The sequence below is a fragment of the Parasteatoda tepidariorum genome, chromosome 4 (assembly GCF_982258835.1).
Source record: "Parasteatoda tepidariorum strain Cologne lab strain chromosome 4, Ptep-v5.0, whole genome shotgun sequence".
Lineage (NCBI taxonomy): Eukaryota > Metazoa > Arthropoda > Arachnida > Araneae > Theridiidae > Parasteatoda > Parasteatoda tepidariorum.
The window spans coordinates 54,248,091-54,267,049 of NC_141758.1; the positions used below are offsets into that span (position 1 = coordinate 54,248,091).

Sequence of the window (18,959 nt, forward strand, 5' to 3'; positions counted from 1 at the left end):
ATTTCATTATGAAAAATTTTGTTATAATATTGTATATAAAAATATATATATTCTTCATATGGCTGAAATTAATAAAAAAGAATTAATGATAATTTAATTAAACTTAAAATGACAATCACGAATTGCCATTAAAACGCCCAGTTGAAACAGAAACTAACTAGTAAGAAAATTAATTTTGTAAAATATAGAATACCTATAAATTATATTAGTTTGACAAAAGTCTCAGCGAAATATAATTGTCTTTTATTAATAATCACATTTTACTACAGAGAATAAATTAAAGCATTTAACATCATGAACTAGTAAGGAATACAAGTTTGTTAAATATTTAATTTCTCGAGGTAATGACAACGTCATGATTAATGAAGCAATCTAAGTGGTTTATATTATACAAAAATGTGAAATCAAATAGAGAAAATGACAGTAAAATATTCACAGAATACGTCTAAATGATTTCGTTTTATTCAATAAATCTTAATTATAATAGAAATCGTACAATTTAGTACCGCAATTCAAGAAACGTGGTAGCCACATGGTATTTACATCTCAATGGAATGTAGGGAATATACATTTTATAATGATAATATGCTTAATATAAAGATTCCTTACTTCAACTTGACCCTCATTTGTTGTGTTCTGGAGTAATTTTAGAATAACACTTTCCAGCGGTGCCGCCATTGTTTGGTAATTATCATACGGATGTGCCCGAAATAAAGTAATAATATTTTGCCGCCTGCCGACGAAAAACTTCTTCAGAAGAGAAAGGGAAAATTTTGTTAAACAATTCCCTATTTCCCTATGCAACAATTTTTTTCTTTTCGATAACAATGATTCAAAATTACAAACTTCGAAAGTTTTAATCGATTATTTTAACTCGGGATCCCAAGTCGAGCGGTCTCACCGTTCCGCCAAACGCTCATAAGTTCTGATATAGTGGGTTCAACTTTATCTTTCAAAATCAATATTGTTAAAACAAAGATCCTTTGCAGGAATTCTTTAAAATAAATAATTTCTTTAAAAAGGTAAAGGGTTAAGTTCTAGAATGGTTTATTAAGGACGCTGGTCAACTTAAGCACATGTGCGGGTAACAAGCGTAGGATTGGATCTAGACTAATAATATAAATTAGACTAATTTATAAGCCGTTCACTGTATGGAACCCACAAGCTTTATTGGCAATCGAAATGGGCTGCAGGTGGCGTAGAGTAGAAGTAGAACTCAAGTCTTCTCCTATGGCAACACTTCACATGCTTTCCCCATTAGCGTGTGGAAAGTCATAGAGGAAGGAAGTACGTTAGTTTCTCTCTTGATTTTCATATAGATTAAAATCTTTTAACTTGAAAAACTATATGGAACTGAAAACTACATTAAACATAGTTCTAAAGAAAAGTATCACGGAAATATTTTTATTAAGGAAAAATATTAAGAAAAGGGAAAATATCGTAGTACATTCCTATATAACTGAAAAGAGGAGAAGGGTTAAAGGCATGAAACCGGTCTCTCCCCAGATGGCGTATTCGAGTGTTGCGATCGCGAATAGCAAAATAGGAATGTACAAAAATAAGTTACCGATCGGTGACGGTCTAGGAAACCTCCCGAGGATGATCAGAAGACATGCATCACAGTTTTGATCCTTTGCAGAGGAGATGGCATCCCTGCAGCGGAAGCCCAACGACCTGCTCTCGAAGTCGAGCACTTTACGATAGAACAGTTTAATGAGGAACAATACCGCACACCCTCGGCCCCTTCGCAGGCTGATTAAAGTGTTCCCACAGTACCGTCTTTACGCATGGGCATAACCGGGCAGTGCCCGGGGCCCCCAAACACTCAGAGGGTCCTTGATATTCATATTTTCGAAAACTTGTATTTTAAGAAAAAAGAAAAGAAAGAAGTACATTGCCTTATAAATTTTTAAAAAATATATATACCATGGAATAAATATAATGAATGAAATATATTCTGTTGAATAAATTAATTCAAATGAATGTGTAATCATTTTTGTAACACATTAATTATGTTATGTAAGTACAATACCAATAAATTTGATAAATATTAAAGAAAATTTTTGTCTCATGATTTTAAGTATATTAATTTAATGCAGAGTTGGCGGGTTTAAACCAATCTATGACTTAAGCCATATATATATAAACCAAACCATTTTTTTTTTTTTTAAAAATCTGTTATATATTATTTTTTTGTATTTTAACTTTTTTTAACACTAAAAAAACATTTTCTTTTTTACATTTTATATAAATACTTTTAATTTGACAAACTGAAATTTCTCTCATATTTCTCTTTTTTTATTTTTAATTTTGAGTTTAATTGCAAAAGTGGATCTGTCTTTTTAAAATATACATATAGTTTGTCTAAGGTAAGAACTCCCCTATCCATTTGTCTGAACCCGTGGCTGAGACAATGGTTACGAGGTGTAACTATTTCAAGTAGGGTCATTGTTTAGGACAGGTTTTGACTCGGATCGGCGAGAGAAAAGTAATATTTTTCTCCGGTCGATTGTGTTAGCCCTAGAGTGAAGAGAAGTTACCTTCTCCAAAACGCACTATTCTTGTTTCCATAGCAACAGACAGCCTCAGACTTTGTGTTGGGGTAAGTTCTTGTCGTAGACAAACTATACATAGTGTAATGTCTATAGAAAACAGCCTAAGACTTGGAAGAACAAATAAATGTTCTACGCTTGCTGTAATATAACATGTTTTTTACTTCTATTTTTTCTGGGCATGCATTTACTTACGTCCTTGAAAGGTGAATAAAAAGTTGTCATTTAACCAGCTCAACTTTTTAATGAGGCAAATGAATTTTATTTTAAGATGTACTTGAGATAAAAGCTACTCTCCCTATTTTTGTTTCCATAGCAGCAGACAGTTCTAGACTTTGTGGCGAGGGGAGTTATTGACGTAGACAAACTATAAATATGGCATTTTTAAATGCTTACTTTTCTAAATTAGTTAAGACAAGAGATATTGTTGAACAATATTGCTAATACTTTTAAAAAGATGATCAATTAAGTTTTCCAACCAATGATCAATGATAATAAAGTTATCGAAATTTTATTACATTACAGTATTCATTGCTTTCCTGAAGAAAAAAAAATTTCTCTGTGGAACAAATTAATGTGAGAAAGCATTCGGTTAGTTCATGTTTCTAAAACTGGTTCACCAATGCTTAAAAAAACAATAAAAACTCGCGAAGTTCTGTTTAAAATAGTTTATTAAAATTTTACTTTTTGCCTATTGATACCTTTTATATAGTTAATCATTTTGAAAAGTTTCTACGGTTTTGAAAATTAATTAAATTTAAAGTATGGAGGATTAAAAATGGTTACCACCTGAAATTTTTTTAAATTTATACATATCTTTAAAATAATTAATTTCTCCACGAGCGCAATAACTCTCAAACCATGAGATAAAAAATATATATTACAGATAAAATTTTGCATATAAACCAGTATTATTATTTGAATATGGAAATAATCTTGGGAAAGCTAGAAAATGCTTTAAAACTTGTCAATATGGAAAACTTTCTATATGCGGGCTCAATATGGATAACTATCATTGTCAACCCCTCGAGGTCAACTTAAATTTAATTAAGGGCACAGGCAATCAAAAGAGGGAAAACTTAGACTTTACTATCTGGACAAATGAGGTGCTGTTCAAGCGTAAAAAGTTTCAGGCACAATTTTAAAATTCTTTTATTCAAACTCAATTCCATGTTAAAAATGAATTTTAATAGTTATTTATTACTTTATTTAATAAAATTCTAAACTTCATAAATTTTAAGGTATACAAATATTTACACCATTTTAAACAGTGCAAATTTTAATAATAAATTAAATTTGAATGAAATTGGTTGAATAGTTTTTGAGTTATAAAAGTTCAATTATGTCGTATTATTACTCAAAATTCTCAGGTGCTATTCAACCTAATCAAATTTGGTCATTTACAATTACAGAGTTTAAAACTATGTATAAGCTTGTATTCCTCTACAATTCAAATTTTTTTCTAACTTTTTTAAAAATACTTCATTATTTTTACTCGGAGTCTTTGCTTAAACAAATGTTACAGTCGTCTGCAAAAAATCTTAGCTTATGATGTTCCAGTTTATGGTGAAATGCACACAATTAAAATTTTTGATTTTTCTCCTGACTAACTTCTCAGGACCATAGTTATCCCATATTTTGATAATCAAAGATCTAAATATGTCAACAACATAAAAGGTATATTTTCTCATAAAGAGTACAATTTTAGGTTTTATTTCTTAGCCTAATAGCTAGTGCTAATTAGCACAGCTGAAGTCACCACTTTGTAAACAATCAAAATTAACGCTTAATTTCTAAAAATTCGATCATGGTGCAAAAGTTAGTGTTCTGGATATATATCCGTGTGTATGTAACAATTGTGTAAAATTTAGAAGTTAATTTGTACACAATTCTATCATTCTATTGTTTTTCCCTTTCTGAAAGAAACGAAATGTTTCATTTAAAAAATATGATTTAAATTTAATTTTTAGCGAGACTATTTCGTACTAATGTTAAATAAAATGTTAGCAGACCCAGTATTTTCGTTTTCTTTAGTTTACATATTTTGTACTTTTTATTTTATTTTTACTCAAGGATTTATATGTATATAAAAATTTTTTAACGTGACAGATATTGCAAATGATTCCAAAAATTTTGTTGCGCATTGCAATATTATTTCTAACGTGCAATTTTATTTTTAATTAAGGTTAAAATATTTCTACTATAAACCATTATTTTAATGATGGTCAAAAAAATTTCAAATCTTGAAGAAATTTCGAATTTTAAAATTTTTTGAATTGCAATTTTTTACACTGTTTTAAACACTGCAATTTTTAATAATAAATGACAAACTTTGAAAGAAATCGGTAGAACAGTTTGTGAGCTATAAAACTTGAAATATGATGCATTTTTAAACTTTCATTTTTCAGAAACATTGTACCCATTACCACCAATTTCTGTATTTTTTCATATGCAGCAATTGAAACAAAAATTTTAAAGAATCGATGCAATATGTTCCTTGTTTTTAAAAGAGCTTTCCACGTTAGTAAGCTTAATGTAATGCAAATCGTTCCTCGCCTCCAGAGAAAAAATTAATTTGCCGTTAATCTTGTTGTTTAAGAATCGAGGTTCCTTGTTTTTTAAAAGTTCTTTCCACGTTAGTAAGCTTAATGTAATGCAAATCGTTCGCCTCCACAGAAAAAAATTGATTTGCAGTTAATTCTTGTCCCACTTCTTGGTGTCATAACTGTTCTCCTAATTAGTTTTAACTCTTATACATATATTTTACTCCAATTTTTTAACTTTATTAATTCTAGTTTGGGTCAAACGAAGGGGACCTATACTGTAATACCATAGAACATAAGTTTATACAATAGTTTTTGAAAAGAAAATTCTTAGCTATAAACCAGCATTTAAAAGAATGTATTTAAAATGTAATTAAATGTTTAATACGTGTTAAATATAAAATTTAAGAAAAAAGGTACCACCATCAATAAAAAAAACACTGTGACGAAAAGTTTTTTTAATGTTTAATAAAATTAGGTATGAAAAAATAATACTCAAACGTCAAAAAATAAGCTTTTAATTCATTCATATGATGATTTACCTTAAGAAGTAATATAAACAAAATTTGCACTGCATCAATAAAAAAAAACTCTTTTGACAATCAAAATACTTTTTCTTTAGAAAACTAATTAACCGCAGGCTCAAACTGACGCATTACTTTAGTCAATTACAAATAATAAAAAGTAAGTATCAATAACTTTTAAATATAACCCAATTTACTTTTCCTCTTCTATGCTGTGATTCCTCTTCTATGCTGTGATTTGGGATTTAAGAATTTCGATTATAGCTTTCGAATTGGCGAGTTTTGTTTTCAACTCCAATATTTCGTTTCGCAATTTCGATTTTGCATCCAAAATTTTCCTCAGAGTGATGAGTTTTTTCTCTTCATGATCCACCCATCTCTGCTTGGAACTTGGAATAGTTGATTCCTCTAAGCGCAGTAAATCATACATGATCAACGTAGGATCGGTAAAGACGAGCTCGTCATAAAACTCAGAAATTATTGGCTTATGAGGATTCTCTTCCGGTTTGTGAAGAAGTTTCAAATAGTGATACAATGTGATCGGCTTCTCAACATCATCTTTAAAAAATATTCTAATTACGACTTCAAATTCTCCCCAACCAGTTTCAGTCACTTGGAAGGGAGGATTATGACAAATTCGAATCGGATTGTCGTAGCTTACGTGTAGTTTGAATTGGACGTATTTTACGAATTTGGAAATGTCTTCGTCGTTATGTCCTTTCAAATAAACTATCCATTGGTGAGTGTGACAATCTTTTTGTTGTTCCGGTAAAAGTTTCCATGACAAATTTCCATAGACAACAGGTTTCACAATTTGTATGCCTTTTAAACGGTTATAATTTTCCGGACTATAAACTACCTTCTTTTTAATTCCACTTCTTCTTGATTTAGGAGTTTTCTGCTGAATATTTTTAGTATCCATGCTTCTGTTTGGGTTGGACGAAAAAGAGGTTTATTGGTTATACATATATTTGCAGGCTTGTGTGCTCAATTTAGGCTTATAAACCTTTGTCAAAGAGAAGGACGGATTGGACAATACAGAGAGGGACAGAACAAAGATATATTCAGAGTAAAAGCAGGATTCGAACCCGCTACCTCCACGCTTTGAAAATTGTGTTGTCATCTTGTTCAGGGAACCGGTTACAATTTGAACACTTCAACTTATCGAAAAGGGATCGAAATTTAAATTTGAGGGAATTTTTATTTTTATTTTTACTAATAGATATTCATTACGTTTAACTACCAGGTTTCATTTTCTGTTAAGCAAAGTGTGTGGACATGTCAAATATAAATACTGCAAATGAAAAATATTTATTTATTCATTATTAATATTATTATTATTTTTGAAAATTCACTATCCATGGAAAAAATACTGTTCTGAAGATTAAGAGTAGACATGGTTGCGACGTTCAAGCTAATGTTTCTCAACATTTTTGTTCCGGAGACTAGCACTTAAAATATTGTAAGAGTTTACAACTTCGACTTTGGGAAATACGTAAACAGTATACTTGTGTTCGCATAGTTATTAGAAAACTGTAATATTTGTAAGGAAACTAAGACAAAGTTCGATTATTTAATAACTTTGTTACAACCACTTTATGTTGTTGTTGTTAATTTACGTCGCGCTAGAGCTGCACAATGGGCTATTGGCGACAGTCTGGGAAACATCCCGGAGGATGATCCGAAGACATGCCATCACAATTTTGATCCTCTGCGGAGAGGATGGCACCCCCGCTTCGGTAGCCCGACGACCTGCTCGCGAAGTCGAGCACTTTACGGTAGCACAGTTTAACGAGGACCAATACCGCACACCCTCGGTCCCTACGCAGAATAATCCAAGTCGTCACCACTGATCGCAGCCAGTGATGCTTGACTTCGGTGATCTGCTGGGAACCGTGTCTTAACGATCAGTCCACTGCGGGACACCACTTTACGTTCTTCTGTAAAGAAAATATATTTGTGTGAGAATAGTACCTTTCCAGAACTCTTGAAACCTCTTGAAATTGTATTAGTAAAGAAAGGAAATTCTTGCTAGAATTAATGTATATTTACTACCGCTAAAATACTATTTTGACAATAACGTTTCCACAGCAACCCCTCATTCATGTGTACACATTTGTCTTGTGCAGTCATTAATTCGTTTAAACTCATTGTTAATTAATTTAAAAACGACAATTCAAATGTGATTATTAAAATATGTAAAAATAACGATGCTGAATAAAAAGTTCAAAATTGAAAATAAAGTAAAAATCAAAAAGTCACTTTTCCACCATAAAAACTTTTTATTTACTTATTTATTTTTAATTTTTTTTTGCCATTCAGCAATTTAGTGTTTTGTCTTGTTAACTACACATGAAAGTGTTACACAGTTTTTCCTTCTTGCAAAAACAGATAATTTTTGATTGTTAAAATATCAGAAATATTCCATTTGTCTACTCTAAGTCGATGTCAACACTCCCCTATGTTTCGAAACTAAAATTTTTAAATTTACTCGAAAGATACAATGTGAAAGAGTCTATTTATGCGTATATAATTATTTAAGATCTATGATTATTTTAATTGCTGTGGGAATTACATTAAAGTTTTCGGTTTTGCTAAAGTGCAATTAAAAATGTTGAAAATTTTTGCAGCAAAAAATTGAGCTTCCCTCCCCCTTGAAATAGCCTAAAAATTTTCATTTTAATATATTTTTATTGCTTTTAAATCTCACTATATCCTATTTTATTAGTTTGATTTGATATTAAAAATGATTTGATTGCTAACATCACTCTACAGCCACAATGTGTTGTTGACAACGACTAGGATATCATGGTTAGTAATGTCTCGAATACAATCTTGAGCATATGTGTTGCTCTATTTCAATTTAAATATGGAAAAGTAGATTTTGATACATCAACCGCTCTCTTCTCAACTACTTACCAATTTATTTAAAAACCGAATGTAAAATTCAATTTTCTGCTTTCAAATTATATCATTATTCTCTATTTTCTGATTCGATACTTCTCTGCTGTTTTGATCCTTTGCAGAGGGGATGGCACCCCGCTTCGGTAGCCCAACGACCTGCACGCGAAGTCGAGCACTTTGCGGTAGCACAATTTAACGAGGACCAATACCGCACACCCTCGGTCCCTAAGCAGACTGATCCAAGTGGTCACCCACCCGCACACTGACCGCAGTCAGCGATGCTTGACTTCGGTGATCTGCTGGGAACCGTGTCCTAACGATCAGTCCACTGTGAACCGATACTTCTCTGATTCATTAATTCATTGTCGTTTTTTTTTCTCCATTTTTCCTTTCTTCCTTTGTCCCGCAGTGGACTGATCGTTAAGACACGGTTCCCAGCAGATCACCGAAGTCAAGCATCACTGGCTACGGTCAGTGTGCGGGTGGGTGACCACTTAGATCAGTCTGCGTAGGGACCGAGGGTGTGCGGTATTGGTCCTCGTTAAACTGTGCTACCGTAAAGTGCTCGACTTCGCGCGCAGGTCGTCGGGCTACCGAAGCGGGGGTGCCATCCCTTCCGCAGAGGATCAAAATTGTGATGGCATGTCTTCGGATCATCCTCCGGGATGTTTCCCAGACCGTCGCCAATAGCCCATTGTGCAGCTCTAGTGCGACGTAAATTAACAACAACCAACAACCAACCAACCTTTCTTCCTTTATTCACTTGTTATATCAAAAATCATTCACAGTAGTTAAAGAAATTTGCCTTTGCGATGCTAATCCGTAATAATATACTTTAAAAATTGAATTGAAATGACTGTCGGAGAAATAAATACTTGAAAAATACTATTAGAACACACAAAAGTTTATTTTCATAACTGGATATCCCCGTAAAAGCTCTCTTAAAGTGCTTGAAAGTAAAAATTTTGACATAGTATTAAAGTTATATAATAGTATTTTACTAATTAGTAATAAAAATATTTAGCGTAAAAAAGCACTAAATTACTACAAAAGCAAACAATCCCTAAAAGTAGGTTAAAAATTACTCATGACCCTCTCAACGAAATGATCATAGATATAAAGGCAGAAAGATCAATCACTCGACCAAACGGACGTCACGGTGAACGTTGACATCACTGGTCTAGTAACTAGTTTGTACTCTATATCCACGCCCTCTAGTGAACTGCGGTGCTTGTTTATTGCAGCTGTACATAATTTGTTCTTTTTTTTATTTGATTTTTATAAGTTGTAATGATTAATAATAATTGATAACATTCAGTCTCTTTGCCAGAAAAATCTGAAATTCGCAAATTTTATGACACATTTTTTTCCCAGATTTTTTTAAAGATTTATAATTCGTAAATTTTAAAATTAAAAAAAAAAAACTAATATGTTTTTAAAATTTAATTCTTTATATCATTCTGAAATTCAAATATTTGAAATAAAATAAAACACACAATTTATGTACTTACAAAAAATAAATAAATAAATAAAATAAAGAACATTTTAGTAAACATTCCAAGCTAGCCAGTTAGCGTACAATTAGTTTGGTAGTAAAGCGTTTTCTTGGTTTTCATTTGTGTGTAATGGAAATTCTAATTATTTTCATTCAAAAAGTTTTTCAGAGTATGATTTTACTCCTCTATTTCAATAACAAGGTACTTTGATATCTGGGTCGTGTTAAAAGTTAAAAATATAAGAAAAGTATTTCACAACATCCACTAAGATGAGAAATTGTCTGTCAAGGATGATAAAAAAATTAATGGTTAAAAAAATAATTCATTGCGATAATGAACACACAGCTGTAATGTTATTATTGTTCAGTTATCTAAAAGACTTTTTCGTGGTTTTCCTTTGCATTTAACGCAACATTTGATTTGTCTAAATTTTAATTTAATTTCAAATACAATATAGGTTACTACAAAAGCTTTTATAAACATGAATTTACTCTGATATTTAAATTGCAAGGTACTTTGATTTCTGGGTCGTGTTAAAAGTAAAAAGTGTTTCACAACATCAACTAATATGACAATTAGTCTCTCAAGGATGATAAAAAAAATTAATTGTTGAAAAAATAATTCATTGCGATAATGAACATTTAGCTAGAATCCTATTACCGTTCAGCAATCTAAAAGACTTTTTTGCGGTTTTTCCTTGCATGTAACGCAAAATTTGATTATTTCTATTTAGCCTTAATTGAAATAAGTTATTTTCATAACTTTAATGATTATGATTGTACTCCAAGTAACTTATGAGTAATTTTGATTTCTGGGTTGAATGAAAAATAATAAGGACGTTTCCTTATATTCACAAAAATGCTAAGCCATCTATCAAGGATGGGAAGAAAAAAATTATTGATTATTTAAAAATAACTTCTTTTAGATAATGAACATTTAGCTGGAATACCTATTACCGATAAAAACAATCTGAAAAACGCATTTGTAGTTTTCTTTAGCATGTAACGCAAAATTTGATAATTTAATTTAATAAATTATCAATAATACATTATTTTATAACTATAGATTATTTTTATAACTTTCTTTTATAACTTTAATAAAATAGATTATTTTTATAACTTTCATAAGTATATAATTCTAATTCGATACTTAAATTGTGGCTTATTTTGTTTTACTGGTTGAGATAAAAAGAAGAGCTTTTCATTTATATTCAGCAAGTTGATACCTTATCTATTTCATAATTTTATAACCGTCGTCGAACAGCCGACCTAATTATGTGCTTACGCCTACTCATATTTAACTCCGTAAATTCAATTTTAAATCATATCCAAAAGGCAGGGAGAGTCCTTTATAAAGTATTGAGAGAAATTTGCCTCCATATTGGACTTCTTGATGGAACTAGCCCGCATTTACTTTACATTTTGAGGAAAACATCCCACGGTTAGCCTGACTTCAAGGAGACTCCTGATCTTCTGAACCACAACGGCTAGGCCTGATTAATAATAAAAAATGGCTGCTTGTAAAAAAATAATTTCATTGAGATAAAGATGAACATTTAGTTGAAATCCTATTACCGCCAAGCAATCTGAAAAACATTTTCTAGGTTTTCCTTTGCGTGTAACGCAAAATTTTATTACTTTAATTTCAACTTAATCTTGGTTAAAATAAATTATTCTTATAACTTTTATAAACATTGTTTTACGCCGATATTTAAATTGCACGTTACTTTGATTTTTGGAATGAGTTAAAAATTACAAAAAATATGAAGAGCATCTCGCTATATTCACCGAAATAATTGACTGTCTGTCAAAGACGCTAAAAAAATTATTTATTATATAAAAAAAATTTATTACGATTACTGAACATTACGCTTAAGGAGTTCTCCTTAAGCGTCAAGCAATCTGAAAGATATTTTCGTGGTTTCCCTTTACGTGTAACGCAAAATATGATTGTTTTCTTAAAAAAAAACATTCATAAAGGCAGCAATGTTTAAATATTTACATAAATTATGAATTATTTTATCTATATTCCTTGTAAATCAAAACAAAATGAAGAGCATTTGATTGTGGGCAATTAATTAGCAAGGTACATAGTCTTACGCTGACATTAAGTAATGAATTGGGAGATTTTGATACTGATATACATATATATATATATATATATATATATATATATATATATATATATATATATATATATATATATATATATATATATATATATATATATATATATATATATATATATATATATATATATATATATTATAATAATTTGAATAATTATTTGTGCAAAGGCATTAATAAAGATCGGAAATTAATAGATAATACAATAGAGTTTATAATAAATACTACGAATAATTATTTTCATGAAAAAGATTTTTATTTTTAATTCTCATCGGAAAATTTAACAAATTTACGGTCGCATGGCTTTAAAAAAATGTGTCATTGATGTGCATTTTTAATTATTACGATTTTAAAACAATAATAGTAAACTTATAAAATTCAAAGGATTTTAGTTTCGAACTCCTTCTGTTAAATCATATTTTTAAATACAAAAAAATGCTAATATAAGCATCTATACTTAAGTTATAATAGAACCAGACGCTTCAAACTAATAACTATGGTTGGATAAGTAAATATCCTTCCTTCGGTTTTAATTAATCTAAGTTCTGAGAACCAAAACTAAGCAAAACCGAAACTATAGTATATAATTGCTCGTAATCTGAATGATCTCTGCTTTTAAAGCTTCAATAAAGAAACAAATAAATTATGAGTAATGAATAGACATCTTTAAGCAATATACAAAATAATATACTGGTTTACGGAAATGAAAAAGTTTTAGAATTTAAATTAAATTGCTTTTTAATGATCAACACTGATTACGCGCAATGCAAAGGTACGGCGGAGATGTCAGAAAATAATCACTACGACGACGCGAACGCCACTTTTTGTGCGTAAAACCGGTCTGTCAAAAGCGTGTTGCTTTTCTAAAACCCCCCCGGGAAAGTTAAATGTCCTTATCCCCTATAGGAAATGATAAATGTCGACGAAACGACGTCTACGAAATGACTTGTTCGATAAAACGACACCATCAACGAAACAACCCGGTTGACGAAACGACCATGCCGAGGAAATGACTTGTTGACGAAACGACCATGCCGAGGAAATGACTTGTCAACGAAATGACCTATTCGATGATATGAACTAGAGACTTATGTGAATCACACAAATTGAGAATGTTCCATGAATTTCCCTTGATGACTGGAGTTGCGTGAATTGCATGCAATGATAATGGTCCGTAACGGGAATTGCAGTGCATGCTCGAATCAAATTTGCGAGCAATCGCATCGTGAATTTTAGGCAGTAAGAATGCTCTTTTAAAAACTTCGCAGTACAAACACTAGATATTAACATAGCAGAAACAGGCAATATTTAGGCATCAATCAATCAATCAATCAATAAAATTTTGTGTTCTTTCTAAATAATTCTAAAAGCACTCTTAAAGTCCGTTTAACTTTAAATAATTCATGATTTGAAAGGAAACAAAATGGAAAGTAAACCAGTGATACCGCTGGCTGTGCAACAGAGAACTCTCGCACCTAAAGGTAGTGGACAAAACAGCAAACTAAATGCCGAACAAGAAGCCGGCGGTCGATTAAAAGGTGTTCAAGTTGTAAAACCTATCGTGTACGGCAATGTCGCTTGGTATTTGGGTGAAAAACGACAAGACGATGGACATACGCATCAGTGGAATGTGTATTTAAAAGCTTATGACCATGAGGATATGTCGGTGTATGTAAAACGAGTGCATTTTAAATTGCATGAGAGCTATGCTGATCCAAATCGTGTTTGTCATGCCCCACCCTATGCAGTGACGGAAACTGGATGGGGCGAATTCGAAGTTGTGATCAAAATTTTCTTCCAAGATAGCAATGAAAGACCTGTGACTATTTATCACTTCCTGAAGCTTTTTGACAGAGAAAAGGATGGCAATGTCAAAATGACAACGGTGCCCGTAAATTCAGAATTTTATGATGAACTTGTGTTTTCTGACCCCACTGTCAAAATGCACCGACTGCTAAGTCATCCTAAATTGAGTACTCCAGAACAACGGCATAATACTGATTATGAAGGAAAAAAAGTTCGAGATTTGCAAAAAGTGTTAACAGTCAAGAAAAAAGTGAAACAAGAAATTGCTGAACTTAAAGCTAGACTTGCAGATGCTAAAGAAAATATTATGAAACTAACTAAAATCTAATGTTTTATCATAATCTTTTTGATTGTTTTCATTTGTTTATTGAAAAGCAGCCATTTTTTTGGAGAGTTATTATGTACGGAATTTTAAATTATCATTCATCAGTATTTTTTGAAAATCATTTTAAGGATTTTTTCCACATGCTCATAGATGTTATCAATTGAATTTTATTTACATATGCCTTTGCAGTTTCTTTTTCAAATTTAATTAATTTGGAATTCTAAACTCTCATTCATCAATGTTTTTGGAAAATAAGTTGTTGTTTTGTATATAGTTGGTTCCAGGGTTGGGTTTTTGCCGTCAAAAAGTGGTTTTTAATGTGACAGTGGTAAAAACCGTGTTTTTACCTGTAAAAACGGTCAAAAACCTACTGTTTTCTTCTTTAATTTATGGCACATAGTGGACGATATATTATTTTTACATAATTGCCTTTATAAATGAATGTTGTAAATGATTGCTATTGATTTTGAAATTATATATATGTATTCTTATAGAAGGATATACATTTATACAGGATTTCCCAGGCTTTTTCATGTCTCATTTCTGTGTAAAATATTGAAAGCAAAATTGATAAGAAAAGTTTACTTTATGAGGCTATCTTTTTATGTGTACATGTGTTTCTGAAAGCAAGATTTTATGAATTAAAGTAATCAATCTTGACATTCTTCAGTAATGTTTATGCCAAACAAAATGATGCTTGGAAATGTTGAAAATTTTGTTTAGTATCCAAATATTTTACTTCAAATAGTATGTTTTGATATAATCATGTTGGGAAAATGCAAGAATCTGTTCTTATATATCTTTTAAGAACTTTTTTTTTCTAATTTTATTGCCCAAAAATGAATTAATTTTAAATTATAAGCAGTTAAACTCAAATAAAAATACAGTTTTACCAAAACTATGGGTATTGACCTTTTTGACACAGGGTTTTTTGACATGACGGTAAAAACTGTCATGTGTCAAAAACTTGCCAACTCTGGTTGATTCATATCATCATAAAGTCATCATTTGCATTCCATTAAAGCCATTTCAGTTTTTTCTTTTGATTTTGAAAGAATGATTGAAAAATATATTTTATATTTTTCATGGAATTTTAAAGCTGCATTACTTTTATTTATATATTCACTATTATATATACATATATATTTCACTTAATTGCCTTCGTTTTTCATATTCTATATACTTCTAATTTAGAATAGTAATGATTTTATTTTTAAAGTGTCATTTTATTCTTTCAGTTTTGAAACAGTAATGGTTAAAAATATTTTTTCTTTCCCAGAGATTTTAAACTTAAATTCCTTAATGTTCATGTGATTTTATATCTTATTCATAGCATAATAAAACTTATTGCCCTCCTTTTTTTTTTGCATGGACTCTTTTTTTTAAAATTTATTTATAGTAAATGTAGTTATTAAACATTTAATGTTTTGAAAAGTGTCAGTCCATTATCATTTATAATATTTCAATCTGACACTTTTTATCTTAGCCATGGTTTTATACCTAGATAATATATTCATGTGATCATTAGTTATTTGTGTTATTAAAAACATTTAGTTATTTCTAGTTTTTATATTTATTTGAGTTAGTTTTAAATTTTCTTATATAATTCTAAGGTGAGAAAAATTGGTTCTATGTTCTATAAAGATGCATAAATTGCTTTATTGTATGTCCAAAAAATAAAAAAGAAATTCTCCTTTGAAGAAACTCGCCTCGCCAAACCTCAGATTTCCGTCTCTGACATCATGGCAAAGTTTGAACTTTTACTTCAAGAACGAAGCATTCGGTTTAACTAGCTCTAATTAATACTGGAGCATTCTTTTTTGTGACGTATTCCAAGACATTCGTTGTTTTCTATAATGATTTTCCTCATTTTTTTGAAGTGAATTATAACAAAATTATTAACAAAATGCCAGGTTGCACAATTGCAACTTGCAAAAATTCTGACAGAAACGCAAAAGAAAAAAATATAATTTTCCTTGTGTAAAGTAGATGAAGTTGTAAATGAATGAATTACTTTATTTTCATACTTTACTTTCAATGAATTACTTTACTTTTATTTACTTTCTAAAGTAAATGAAGTTGTAAGCAAAATGAGTGTGTGTTAAAAAATGTCTACTTCCATTTCAAAAAGCAATTATTATCTTTAACAACTTAATTTAAAAACTTGTTAATTGCAAATAATCTTTCGTCAAAATTATGCACAGAAATAAAACATTCAGAAATAGGTTGTTATTTAACTGTGGAATTGTTAGGAAAAGCGTTTAAAAAGGACAGAAAAAATATACTTTCTGAAAATAATGATATTCTAGACAACACTGGAGATATAATGCATGACTTAAATAACTCCATTGCTACGTCTTGGGATATTGACCTTAATTTGGAAGACAAAATGATCAATTCACAAGAAAAAGGACTAAATTATATTGCTGGTGATGTAGCATTTCGCTTTAAAATATTAGTTCAAAATTAGGAATACGATCTTCTCAGTACATCCAACAACACAGGAGCGATACGAAATAGATAAATCTCTTATCTACGGGAGGATTAATTGTTTCGTCAGCAGCATGGTTGGAAATGTGACAGTAATTTGAGACCATTTTGCAAAGTGTGCATGGCATCTAACAGAAAATCAAAAAGTGTTATCAAAGAACTTATAAATGAATTAGAGGGATGCTCTCCCACATTCAATAAAACAACAATCTGTTTATTTTGTCGCCAATGTGTAATTGTAACAATATGTAATTTGCCATCTAAATAGAAACTGTCCCGCTACTTCAAAAAGTTGAAAAAATTTAAAAAAATGGATAAAGTAAAAAAAAAAAAAAAAAACTTAAATAAAAGGTATAAATAATTAATAGTTAAAATTCTCCTAATTTCATAGCATATTTTTTAATGTAGTTATTCTAAATATTTATGATTTTTTTAAAATTATATTCTCCTAAATTTAAATATCTATAAACAATTGTAAAATTTCCAATATTTTTCTGAACCTAAATTATTATTTTGTTTCAATAATTAACGTTTAAGGTTTTTGTTTCCTAATGATTAAGTATAAACAAATTGCTATTTGCAGCATATTTTAAAATCAGGATTCTTAACTTAACCCAACTTTACTAATTATTGTTATCTAATAATATTTAGCTAAAAAAGTGTCTATATATGCTTTAATTTTTTTTAAATAATAAAAGTAGAAACTGAAAATTTTAAAATAAAGTATTTATAGTGTCATTTATGACAACTAGTGAAATATTTTTTTTAGTTTGCAATGGTATTTTTTTTAATATTATGGCCACGAAAATGTTTTTGAACGGAAATAATACATTAATTGTGTAAAGTTTGAAAGCTAATTTCAAGAAAAAGTGGAACTTATTTTTACAGAGAGAATGATGCAAAGTTGTCATAATATCTTTTCTTGCGATCTCCGAGATCTGTTTTCAGCGTGACGTCACGAAGAGAAAAACTGTAACTTCAGCCTTAAGAGAGGAATGAACCAGCCCTTCTCTTTTCTTTAACCCTGGGATCAATGCACCTTTGGTCTACATCATAGGAACATGTAATAAGATAAATAATATATTCTGAAAAAAAAAATTGGAAGATAAATGTTATCCAGTATAATAATTAAAGTTTTTTGTTTCACATTTAAAATGAAAATTGCATTTTTAAAGATTAATAAATTAATAACATTTGTAAGAAAAAGAAAATAAATTAATGATAATTCTTATTGCGCACAACTTTTTATTGAATTTTATTAAAAATAAATTTTTGGCAGTAAGCCTAAGTGGTTTTTCATTATGAAACATGAGATAATAGTTTAAAATAATTTATAGCAAATTAAACTAATCAAAAGACATATCAAGCAATAGCTGAGCAATAAAAAGCCTAATATTTATTGAATGAGGTTCTAAAAAATTAGAATTATCTTTGCGCTATTATTCATCAATATTTTTTGGATATAAAACGTATCTTTATTACCATTGGCATTGCATCATTTAATTTTAATTCATAATAGAACATTAACTTATTGTTTATGGCTGGTATAACAAGTTACTGGATTACCTTGCTGGATTGCTGTTAGAAAAGGGTTTAGTTTAGGTATTAGAAACATACACACTCCACTCTTAAAATCTTATGCCTGTAAAAGATTCTGTCTCTATGTCTGTAAAAACGAATTTTAAGATTTTTTAGAATAGTTTACAGAAATAGTTAAGTTGGAATGAAAATATTTCGCAAATATTAAAGTGGAATTAAAAATATCTTTTGTTACGCATCTGTTCAATAATTGTAATGTATGATGTAAAGAAATTTCTGATGTAAAGAAAGCTGTTTTGTAATATTTGACGCTAAGGGTATATCTGACATATATAAATTTTTTATACATTACAATTTAGCAGTTTTAAGAAATTCAAACAACGCACAAAGTGTAATTCATCTATGTTTTAATACTCATCTTAGATTCTTTTACAATATTATTTATTCATTTCTTTCTTTTCTGAAGTTTAGAATGCTTTGCAGATATAGTTAAGTTGAATCAAAGCTATTTTAATTCATCAAAGTTGGACCTTTATCATTCAGAAAGTATTATGTCATTATCCTTTAGTGATCAAAGTGTTTATTCTTTTATTTATTTTGAACATTTACAAATATTTTTCCCATCACTCTGTGAGCGAATTCTTCAATTAATCG

The 18,959-nt window shown here is 29.8% G+C and overlaps 3 protein-coding genes across 3 annotated transcripts in view; 1 reads left to right on the top strand and 2 right to left on the bottom strand.

The window, feature by feature from the left end:
• Positions 1–1,185, bottom strand: part of LOC107440346 (importin-4) — a 47,128-nt gene extending 45,943 nt beyond the window's left edge. The window contains exon 1 of the mRNA XM_016053252.2: positions 610–1,185. Within this exon, the coding sequence (XP_015908738.2) occupies positions 610–678 (69 nt within the window). The 5' untranslated portion in view covers positions 679–1,185. The remainder of the gene's footprint in view (positions 1–609) is intronic.
• A 4,353-nt stretch (positions 1,186–5,538) lies between these two features.
• Positions 5,539–6,603, bottom strand: LOC107440351 (YEATS domain-containing protein 4). Its single transcript, XM_043045590.3, has one exon. It carries the CDS (start codon positions 6,539–6,541, stop codon positions 5,846–5,848), a length of 696 nt encoding a protein of 231 aa, XP_042901524.1. The 5' UTR covers positions 6,542–6,603; the 3' UTR covers positions 5,539–5,845.
• Positions 6,604–13,449: 6,846 nt separating this feature from the next.
• Positions 13,450–15,839, top strand: LOC107440348 (YEATS domain-containing protein 4). Its single transcript, XM_016053253.3, has one exon. The coding sequence runs from the start codon at positions 13,569–13,571 to the stop codon at positions 14,277–14,279; it is 711 nt and encodes a 236-aa protein (XP_015908739.1). The 5' UTR covers positions 13,450–13,568; the 3' UTR covers positions 14,280–15,839.
• Positions 15,840–18,959: the final 3,120 nt, after the last annotated feature.